Source organism: Triticum dicoccoides, chromosome 6A (genome assembly GCF_002162155.2).
Source record: "Triticum dicoccoides isolate Atlit2015 ecotype Zavitan chromosome 6A, WEW_v2.0, whole genome shotgun sequence".
Lineage (NCBI taxonomy): Eukaryota > Viridiplantae > Streptophyta > Magnoliopsida > Poales > Poaceae > Triticum > Triticum dicoccoides.
This window is the reverse complement of record NC_041390.1, coordinates 143,473,939-143,484,614: the sequence shown is the minus strand read 5'-3', so window position 1 is coordinate 143,484,614 and position 10,676 is coordinate 143,473,939. Positions and strand designations below refer to the sequence as shown.

Genomic DNA, 10,676 nt, shown 5'->3' with positions numbered 1-10,676 from the left:
GCCTACTCGTGGACGGGTCAGTACCGTGAGTGGGTGAGTGCGCCTCCCGTCCACTTCTCCGCGACGCCGGAGGAGGAGGTGGCCCACCTCGAGCGATGGAAGGAGCACTGGCTCCGCCAGGAGCAGGCCGACGGCGAGGAGCAGATGCGCTACGACGCCATGCTCCAATGCGACGCGGAGGCGCTCCGGCTCGCGGAGGAGGAGGAGCGCGCGGCTTGCCGCAATGCCGCCACCCCAGCAGACACCGGAGGAGGTTGCCCTGGCAGCGTATCAGGCGGCGTTCGAGTGGGTTGGCCCTGCTCCGGTCTTCATCGACCTCACCGACGACGTCTAGGGCAGCGTGCCGGGCGGCAGCAGGCGGGCACAGATTTTTTTTAATATTTTTTAATGTTTATTAGATTTAGGTGGACTTTGGCCGGCATTTGACTGGCTACTTCATGTTTATTTATGTTTATTTTGTGTAACTTATTTTTTTTTCACGGTGGCATATTTGGGTCGGCCTTTTTGTTGAGCAGTTAAGTCGACCCATTTTTAAATATAAACGCGCGTGTCTGAATAAAAAACGAACAAAACGTGCATCCGTTTGGGTAGGTCTGTTGAAGTTGCTGTAAGTAAACGAGCGGGCCTACTTGCTAAATGAAAGAAAGCACAAAGCAAGACCGACCGACCGACCGACCTGGCCTGGTCGTTTGGCTCGGGTTCGGGTTCGGGTTCTACGGCGCTCTGCCATGAATGGATGCGTGTCGCGTGCACTTGGCAGGCAGAGGCTGGTGAAAAGTAAAGAGTGCGGAGGACAGATGACTGGTGTGGACGTGCAGGTGCAGTGGTGAGAGTCAGTAGCGGGATGCAGAATCACCTCGTTTTTTTTTGTGATCTTTCGTCAGAGGGAGAACCTTTTTGCGAGAAACAGGCTGGCATCGGGCCTGTGCGCGCGCTGGATCGGGCCCAAAAACTGCTGCAGTTTTTCTCTCGGATAGAGAGAGCAACTAGTTAACGAGCACTCCATCAAAAGTTCGCAATGATCAGCGTCACTTGACGGCGCGTTCTCAGCCATTCGTCACGTGTCGTGCTTTGGGCGTTTTTTTCGGATTTTTATTTTTTTATTTTTCCGCACGAGTTTTTGGTTTTTTAAACGGTTTTCCCGGGTTTTTTTCGATGTTTTGGTTTTTCACCGGTCTTCTTTAGCTTTTCAATCAAATTCTTTTAAAGAAAAAATATTTTGCGTGAAAAAACGCATTTTCTTTTTTCCCTTCCGCGAGAGGCACGGTTTTGCTTTCGCGAGAGTCACGGTCGTGCCTCTCGAAAACAAAAAATATGCGTTTTCTGTTTTGTTTCTTTCGCGAGAGTCACGGTTTTGCTTCCGCGAGAGGCACGTGTGTGCTTTCGCGAGAGTCACGGCCGTGTCTCTCGGAAAAGAAAAAAACATGTTTTCTATTTTTTCGCAAGAGTCACGGTTTTGCTTCCGCAAGAAGTATGGTTGTGCTTTCGCGAGAGTCGCGGTCGTGCCTCTCGGAAAGGAAAAAAAACGCGTTTTTGTTTTTTCCTTTCGCAAGAGTCACGGCTTTGTTTTCGCAAAAGTCACGGTTGTGCTTTCACGAGAGTCACGGCCATGCCTCCTCGGGAACGAAAAAAACGCGTTTTTTCTCTTTTTTTTCTTCCGCGAGAGTTACGGTTTTGCTTCCGCGAGAGGCACGGGTGTGATTTCATGAGAGGCATGGGCGTGCCTCTTTCGGAAAAGGAAAAAACTGGTGCTCCCGGTTCAGTTTTTTCGTGAAAAAGGTTCGTCAAAACCTATCAACATGGGATCTAGTTTTGAAGATCTCGATGCGAGGAATCCAACGATGAAAACGGTTCGAGATTTGGATGCACAGTTTAAGAAATAAAACGTTTTAAATAAACGGATCTACAAAAAAAAAGAAAACTCCCAAGTTCCGACAAGTGACGCACTGCATGTGCGCCACTTGTTGTAACAAAAAAAATTAAAATGATCTTTGCAACAAATACTCATTAATTAGTGATTTCACTGGATAGACGAGGCCCGGAATCGATGAGCGGGAAGCGGCTGCCAGGCCAGACCGATAGGAGAGCTCCTATTTGCCGCCCGCTGGCGGCAAATGATGGAGCCTTCGTTGAAGGCATAGGAAATGGGCCGGCCCATTAGGAGGTAAATGAGCTCTAGACAAGTAAAAAAGAAATGGCGAAATCACTAATTAAGGAATACTTTTTTCAAAAATCACTCTCACCTTTTCAGGTTGCGACAAGTGCTGCACTGCATGCACGTCACTTGTCGTAACCTATGAGTTTTTCCTTTTTTTTCTATATCTGTTTATTTAAAATATTTTATCTCTTAAACCATGCATCTAAATCTCGGACCGTTTTGACCATTCGATTTCTCGCGTCGAGATCTTCAAAATTAGGCAGCATGTTGATAGATTTTGATGAACTTTTTTTCCAAAAAAAACCAAACTAGGAGCACGTTTTTTCCCTTTCCGAAAGAGGCTCGACCATGCCTCTCACGGAAGGAAGAAAAAAAATAGAAAATATTTTTTTCATTTCCGAGAGGCACGGCTATGCCTCTCCCGAAAGTACAACTATGCCTCTCGCGGAAGGAAAAATAATAGAAAACATGTTTTTTTCGTTTTCAAGAGGAACAGTTGTGCCTCTTGCGAAAGCACAACCGTGTCTCTCGCAAAAAAAATATAAAATGTGTTTTTCTCTTTTTTCGAGGCATGACCATGCCTCTCGCGGAAGCAAAATCATGCCTCTCGCGGAAAAAGGAGAAAAAATTCACGTAAAAAAATTGTTTTTTTGAATTTTTTTGATCCAAAAGATAAGAAAGACTGATGGAAAATCAAAAGGTGAAAAAAAAACCCCCAAAAAACGGTTTTAAAAGATGAAAAAGCGTGCGAAATTTTTTCCGAGTGAACGCCCAGAGCATGACACGTGGCCGCTCTCAGCCAATCCATAAGTGATCGTTGGGAGGCTCCGAAAGGAGCGCTCGCCAACTAGTTGCTCCCACGAGCAAGTTATGCGCGAGCCAGACCTTGAACTCACAACCTCCTTCACGTGGGAGAGTGTTTCTTACCAATCGAGCTAGTGAGTTCTAGTGCTAAAGTAGAGTCTCAAGTATTTACCTATCGTAATCTTTTGAAAATTTTCGAAAAATATACATTGAATATTTTTTAATATACGTTGAACATTTTAAATAATACACGATGAACCTTTTTTAATGTATGATGAACATTTTTTAAACAATATGAAGACATGCGTTGAACAATTTTTGAATATGCATCAAATATTTAGTAAAAAAGTTGAACAATTCTGTAATATACGATGAACATTTTTGTAATACACAAAAAAACATTTTTCTAAATATGACAAACATTTTGTAAAACACGGTGAACTTTTTACATAATACGCAATAAAGAGAAGAAAATAGAAAAAGAAACAGAAACATGTTTAAAAGAAACATAAAAGGAAAAAGAAACCAAATAATAATAGAAAAAGAAAAAACCTGAACAAAACAACTGAAACCGGACAAAACAGTGAAAAACTGGAAGCAAAAAACCGTAGAAGAAAAACAAAAAGAAAACCCGAAGGAAACAACAGTGAAAGAAAACGGCACAGAAAATCTGTACGTGGGCCGGCCCGAATGGCGACTCGCTTCAGCGAAGCCGCAGTTCCTGGACACACACGCGTGGATCCATCTAGTCCGGCGGCGCCGTCCGGATGCCCTGAGTCCACAAGGGCTGCTATCAAAACCATCCTACAAATCCCCAATGAGCAATTGAATGAGAAATATCTTGGCATGCCTTCTGATGTTGAGAGTTCAAAGAATGGTGCTTTTAAATACCTAAAAGATAGGCTATGGAACAAGATACAAGGGTGGATGGAGAAACTTCTCTCAGCGGCTGGAAAGGATGTGCTCATAAAATCAGTAACCCAAGCCATTCCGGTGTTTTCAATGTCTTGTTTCAAGCTTTCTAGGGGTTTATGCCAGCAACTAACATCAATGATAAAAGCATTTTGGTGGGGAAGTAAGCAAGGTCAGAGAAAACCCTATTGGGTGTCATGGGACTCTATGAGCATGCCGAAGTATATGGGGGGGGGGCGGCTAGGCTTCCGTGACTTTGAAATTTTCAACTTGGCGCTTCTGGCAAGGCAAGTGTGGAGGGTTTTGGAAAACCCTAGTTCACTCAGTGCTAGAATTCTTAAAGCGGTGTATTTTCCGGAGAGTGAGCTCTTGACAACCAATCTTGGTGGTCATCCTTCTCAGATAGGGAGGGCTTGATAGAGGGTCATGACATCCTGAAGATTGGACTCGTTCGGAGGATAGGCAATGGAAACACAAGTCATATTTGGGATATGAACTGGCTACCTAGGAGGGAAAATATGAGGCTCATTGTTGCTTTAAAAACTGATCCACCTTAGATGGTGGCGGAGCTGATTGATCGAGATAATGCATGCTAGAACACAACATTGCTCAGCCAAGTTTTCTTACCATATGATATAACAACTATTCTGAATGTGCCAATCTGTACAAGAAACATGGAAGATTTCTGGTCATGGGGTTTTGAAAAGAATGGAATTTTCTCCATTCGCTCTGCCTACAGGATGATTGCGGGCATAAAGAGGAGGCGTGAGGACTGGCTGGAAGGACGAGGGGGATCCTCTAATTCGGCAGCAAACGAGAAGGCCTGGGATACATTATGGAAAGTGCAGGTTCCAGCAAAGCTGAAAAATTTTCTTTGGAGACTGGCCAAAAACTCGCTACCTACTGAAGATGTTAGAAAGAACAGGAAAATGTCACACCATGATCAATGCTACGCATGTGGAGCTTAGGACTCATGGAGACATAGTCTTCTCGAGTGCACAATGGCACAATGTGTTTGGTCTCTTGTAGACCATAATTTGCTGGACTACTTGATTGCTACATCAGAGCCTTCAGCACGAGCATGGCTGTTTTCCATGATGGAATATCTAGACCATGAACAATTGACAAGGTTGACAGTTACCATGTGGACAATTTGGTATGCTTGTAGACAGCTTATCCATGAGGGAATACACCAAAGCCCATATGAGACACACAGGTTTGTGCTTAATTTCATATCTGACCTAGACCGGTTAGCGTTGGTGTCAGAGACACAACGCAGGACAGTTCAACCACATGCTAGGCAGGCTTTCAAGTGGTTTCCACCACCAGAGGGATGTGTGGAAATCAATGTGGAAGCCAGAGTTTCGGCAGCGGCCTTCTGTCGCGACCGGGACGGAGCTTACCTGGGTTCCTCCATGCTGGTAATTGAGGGGTTAAAGGATCCTACTACGGTTGAGACAATCGCATGCAGAGAGGGCATGTCTTTGGCACTGGATCTGGGAATGAATCATCTCCAGATCGCTTCTGACTGTAAGCAGGTGGTAAACCATATCCATCAAAGAGCTGAAGGAGATCATGGTATTATCATCAAAGAGATCCTGCAAACTTCTACCTTATTTATGTCTTGTAATTTTTCGTTTGAACCTCGAGTCGAATTATGAGGCTCATAGGCTTGCTAGGTTTGGTGTTTCGTTCCCTCTTGGAAGGCATTTGTGGTTGGGCATTCCGCATGACCCAATTGTAATTTCTATGAACGTTTTAGGTACTCAATAAAGGCCTGGCGAGCTTTTCTAAAAAAAAAACTAATCCGACGGCCGTCTGTCCGTCCAGAAACAAAATTGCTATGATTGCCATTTCTCAAAAAAAAAATGCTATGATTGCCAGCGCCCGGTTCCAACGAAGAAAAAGAAACGCAATAGCCCGTTCAGTACAGTACAGCGCATTTGCGCCACGTGAACCTCCACGGGCGATCCGCGGCACATGCACAGGCGATCGCACGCACGGCGCGCCCAATCAGAGGCGCCGGCGACCCTGTAAACGAATCTCATGGACCCGGGAAGCGAATCTCATCGAATCCGGGCCGAACCGCAGCGAACCGATCAGAGATCACAGGCCCGTCCCCGTGGGACTCGATCGCCAGCAGCAGACAGTAGTACTAGTAGACCCCGTCCTATATAAGGCCTGGCTACCGGCGGAAATGGCTAGAAGGCGCGCTCAGGAAACATCATTGCAGAGAGCTAGCTGTCATTTGTCCGTGTCGGGCTACGAGCGAGCTTCGTCGCCGGCCAGCCATGGCGTGGTGGTGCGAGAGGGTCGTCGCGCCGGTGCGGCGGGCCTGGCTCGCCGTGGCGCGGCGGGCGCGGAACCGCAGTAAGTGCAGCTACCTAGCGCCCAGCAAATCAACCTCCATCGTTTCTGCAACGAGTTTATCTCTGAATTAACTTACGCATCCCTTGGTTTGGTTAGCATGGCTTCTTGATATATCGAGCGTGCGATTAGTTCCTCTATCGACCCCAATAAAGGGAAGACTTGCACTCCCTCCGTTTCGAAATACAATTGCCGTGGTTTTAGTTCAAGTATTTTGAAACGGAGGGAGTAATTACGAAATGATTACGGTTGCTGCACTTTGTATACCATAGTTCTTATAAAATTACAGTAGCAGTAGTAGTATATGTTTTCCCAAGATATAAATAGACAAATGTGCCAAGGAAAGAACAGGTCCATGCATAAAGTAAAATCAAAGGGCGAGCATTACAATGCTGCTGGTACTAAACCTATGCTGCCTTTGCTTCTGACGACCTATTTGGACATATACATAGTACTCCGACCAGGCCGATGAAGAGGTTTTTTATAGACTATCCAGTGTTTGGGTACTTTGAATTTCTCATCTTATTATTTTTGCTAGCCAAATGTAGTCTTACAGAACTAGGAGTCACACATTTTCTACTAGTAGTAAACAACACTAATCATTTCTGTCGGCAAACCGGGCGCAGGGAGCACAGGGGTGGTGGACCTGCACAGGGACGTGCAAACCTGCGGATACGACGATGTTCAGGTGATGTGGAACATGCTGAGCTCGGAGAAACATGCCCTCGGCCACAGGCCGGCGGCGCCTGAGAAGCCGCCGCGACGGCGGGCCTTGTTCTGGAGGGCGTCGTTCTGGAACGTCGGAAAATGCGTGGCGCGGTGAGCCCCGCGACTGAATTCTGGCGTGGATAGCGGCGACACTGTCGCCATCTAATAATCTCCAATAAACCTGCTGCTACCATCTGGTGAGATGTACAAAGAATGATGTTCACCTGTAAGATGTTAGATGGGGGTGGGAAGAATGGGTCAGGGGCATCTCGCCTGCTGGCTTCTGCTGTTTGTATTGCTTTCCCTGCTTTGTTGTGGAATGAATCAAAGGCGGCAGACTGTGGCTTAATCCGTGTGAAGATGCTACAAATTTCAAGCTCCGATCTTGTGTGCTTGTGGCATGGAATAAGCATCCAATGTCCCATGCTAATGTCCAAGTAAAGTGGGGCAAATGATCCAAAATAACAAAAAAAATATTAAAACACACAGATACCTCCTCCGCCCATTATTATAAAATGTTTTAACTTTTTTCTGAATCAGATATATGTAGACACGTTTTAGTGTGTTTGTTCACCATTTCAGTCCGTATATAACCGTATTCAAATATCCAAACCTCTTATAATAGTGAACGGAGGGAGTATTACACACCATACGGGTAAAGTGCTGCAATATGACACGAGACAACTCAAAATTGACACCATACTATTTGTGCAGTTTCAAATCAGCCTCCTATAATAGGGCAAAAAAAAGGTGTAATGTAAAGCGACTGATTATGAATGTACATAAAGTCCCTAAAGATAGACAAAAATTCTCCATCTCCTTTAAATCACGATGGAGATTTCAACTCCAGTGCTGCTCCAGAAAAACCACAGGCTACTTTGGAATTGTACACAAAAAAGAAAGCTGGAAGTTGGATGAAGAACATTCAGATTATCTTATTGACACTGAAGAGACTTCCTGCAGCCAAAGAAAAGTGAACATTAGACAAGCGCAGAATTTCTTTAACAAAAACTATTTTGGTGCAAGCCAAACAGCTAATACTGGTTCAACCCACAAGGCATCTTTTTATAACTACAGCATCTTGTATGAATCAAAACTGCTGATATGCAAATCAAACTCGGACCCTAAGTTCTCGCGAACACCATGATAAAAGGCATGTTGTTCACCAAAATTGGAAATATATATTATTAAAGATGTGCAAATCATTCTTCAGCCGTATTCTCTGCAATAACAAACTATCATTTGCAGGAGCGCTGGCAAAATGACAATACTAAGTTCTGCTAGGATAAAATACTTGATATGAGAGATACTTGATTCCATTCTTAAAACTATTTCAATTACTGCGCTAAAAACTAGTAAAATTCATTTTAAAACATACTCAAGCATTCACTATCCAGTCATGAATTATTCTGTAGCAACCGGCCCATCATAATATTTCGTAAATGGAGTTCATGAATAATAAAAGTAAGCAGGTGAAGTACATGCAATGATTTAAGCTTAAAGTTCAGAACAGACTACGCTAGGCAATACCACAGAACACTTACATAGCATTTCAACCACCAAAAGATCTAGATACGTTGCATCTGTTGAATCATTTCAGGATCCAACAGTCCACTGCTGTAACTGGATGGCACAGGGGAAATCTCCTGCCTTCCTTGCCACTCTTCACCAGGCCTTAAAGTAATTGGCTTCTCAATACGTGCAGCCCCTACACATAGCATGCACTTGTACTCCTCGGCACCAAAATCTGGCATTGCTTTTGCTTTCCTGTCCCATGGGTTCCAAACAACTGCAAGCAAAGGATATATAGCGATGACACACCACAAAAAACAACTTGACCAACCAGGCACTAGCACCTGGTGGCATTGTTTAGAGAAAAACAACCTGGCACCAGTCACTGCACGGCGCAGAATACATTCTGCCTCATGCAGAGTCGAACTCTGGTGAGCGGATTGGCACTGGCACATGCCCACCAACCGAGCATTTAACGACGACAGACCATGGAAGTAAACAAAATCAAATGCCAAAGTAACCACTCATGTTTCCATAGTATGGAGTATGCTCAATTTAGAAAGAAAAATGAAGCTAACTCACCAACATCAGGAAGTTCCTTTTTCCTTAATACGAATGTCCTTTTTTTCTCATGGTCAATTGTCACAATCTTGGGTGGGGCACTTAGATATATCCTGTCCACCTTCATAATCAACGTTCAACACAGTTAGTGCCTTACCACAGTGGCCCCACAATATGAAGCATATACAAAGCTTACTTCAGATTCGAATACAACTGCATCGCCTTGTTCAGTACAACGAATCTTAGATTGCAGATTATCATGATAGTCCAAGGTATCCAAACCCTCAACCCGTACTTCGCTGGAATGTGAAACACATGCTTCAGAGAACAAAGTATTAAATCCTAAAATAGTGCCTAAGTAAAAAAAATTGTGTAATAGCCAAGTTGTTCATTCGCAAGTGTATCTATTCTGCAATTGAAATAGTGCCGAAGTATTGAATCCTAAAATGGCTCATTCAACATGACTCAGCACTACAGAAAATGCTATAGAAGGTACAGTCAGTCCTACCCAACAAAATAATTTTAGGAAATACAAATACAAGTTAATACAACAAAAAATTAGGAAATAAAGTAACATTCCAAAAGGTACCTGATATCAGAGACTGAAAAGTATGTATGGAATGCAAAAGTAAATTGGAATGGCTTGCCATCAGCATTCTTATTTTTTATTCGAGATGTGAGGATCAGATCTCCCCTCGGACTAAGAGCAACTTGCAAACGAAGTTCATAACTGCAATGTATGGATAATCAACATCATCAATTTAACATGGGAACAAGGAATTTAATATTTACTAGACACAAACCTGTGTGGCCAGGTCTTCATATCTTCTTCAGACTGCTTGAGTATCAAGTCAATATGACAATCAGAAGTGGTATCTGGAAGAGGAGGACTCTCATCAACACTCCAAAGTCGGTTCCTCGCGAATCCATGCTGTTCAAGAACTCCGTGGTTCCCTAACTGCATGATGGTAATGCTCATTTGGGTACTAATACATTGGAAAAGCATAACTAGACTACTAACAACAGGAGGAGCATACTTGAGGAAAACAAATTTGTATGCCCCCACGAATCGCTTTTGGTGGTTTGAAAGAAGCCTGCAAAGGAAAAAAAATGAAATGCATGATGAAGTGTAGAACAATTGGTCCACAGAATATCCGTTTATCAAAACTAAATATATGAGTACCTTCTTACTGAGAAATAGCTGTTGTTCTCCAGAGTTATTTTTCCAAGAGGTTACTTGGCCTCCATACAAGTATACCTGATAACAAAGAAACCAAGAGGTATTGAATGCATTTATACAGATAAGTTCAAAAAAATCATATACACAGACACTGGGATTTTATGCCTGTTCAGTTGGATGGATAATCAAGCAACACGGTATTATCCTTATGGTAGGGAAACTGTTACCGATACTTTTGTATTGTACATCAATTCCTCGGAAGCATGCCCTTAATGAAGACATAACTGCTTCAGGACTGGCTCAAGCTCAACTAAATAAGATTATAAACATAGATTTATATGAAGTTTTACTACTGAGGCACTGAGCTAACCAGACAGCAGTAATTACTTCAGACTAGATCACACTTCAGTTTGTACTGCCAAAGCAAAGAGATGGAAACTGGTTTAATGAAACAACTCAAATAAGTATGATGTC

The 10,676-nt window shown here is 43.6% G+C and overlaps 2 protein-coding genes across 3 annotated transcripts in view; one reads left to right on the top strand and one right to left on the bottom strand.

Moving 5' to 3' along the window:
- Window positions 1-6,080: 6,080 nt before the first annotated feature.
- LOC119318946 lies at window positions 6,081-7,329 on the top strand. The gene is made up of 2 exons (XM_037593491.1): window positions 6,081-6,244; window positions 6,868-7,329. Exons 1-2 carry the CDS (start codon window positions 6,166-6,168, stop codon window positions 7,062-7,064), a joined length of 276 nt encoding a protein of 91 aa, XP_037449388.1. The 5' UTR covers window positions 6,081-6,165; the 3' UTR covers window positions 7,065-7,329.
- A 242-nt stretch (window positions 7,330-7,571) lies between these two features.
- Window positions 7,572-10,676, bottom strand: part of LOC119316315 (putative glucose-6-phosphate 1-epimerase) — a 4,803-nt gene continuing 1,698 nt past the window's right edge. The window contains exons 2-9 of one of the 2 annotated variants that reach the window (XM_037590623.1): window positions 10,206-10,280; window positions 10,060-10,116; window positions 9,826-9,980; window positions 9,612-9,752; window positions 9,219-9,321; window positions 9,044-9,143; window positions 8,494-8,738; window positions 7,572-7,906 (exon numbers count right to left, since the gene is read on the bottom strand). In XM_037590623.1, coding sequence (XP_037446520.1) covers window positions 8,518-8,738; window positions 9,044-9,143; window positions 9,219-9,321; window positions 9,612-9,752; window positions 9,826-9,980; window positions 10,060-10,116; window positions 10,206-10,280 — 852 coding nt within the window. In that variant the 3' untranslated portion in view covers window positions 7,572-7,906; window positions 8,494-8,517. Of the gene's footprint in view, window positions 7,907-8,493; window positions 8,739-8,833; window positions 8,908-9,043; window positions 9,144-9,218; window positions 9,322-9,611; window positions 9,753-9,825; window positions 9,981-10,059; window positions 10,117-10,205; window positions 10,281-10,676 lie in introns of those variants that run through there. The other variant, XM_037590624.1, reaches the window with a different exon arrangement.

Coding starts and splice junctions, on each gene's coding strand:
- LOC119318946 (XM_037593491.1), top strand. CDS start 6,166: ATGGCGTGGTGGTGCGAGAGGGTCGTCGCGCCGGTGCGGCGGGCCTGG. Junction 6,245..6,867: donor GCGGCGGGCGCGGAACCGCA/GTAAGTGCAGCT, acceptor AACCGGGCGCAG/GGAGCACAGGGGTGGTGGAC.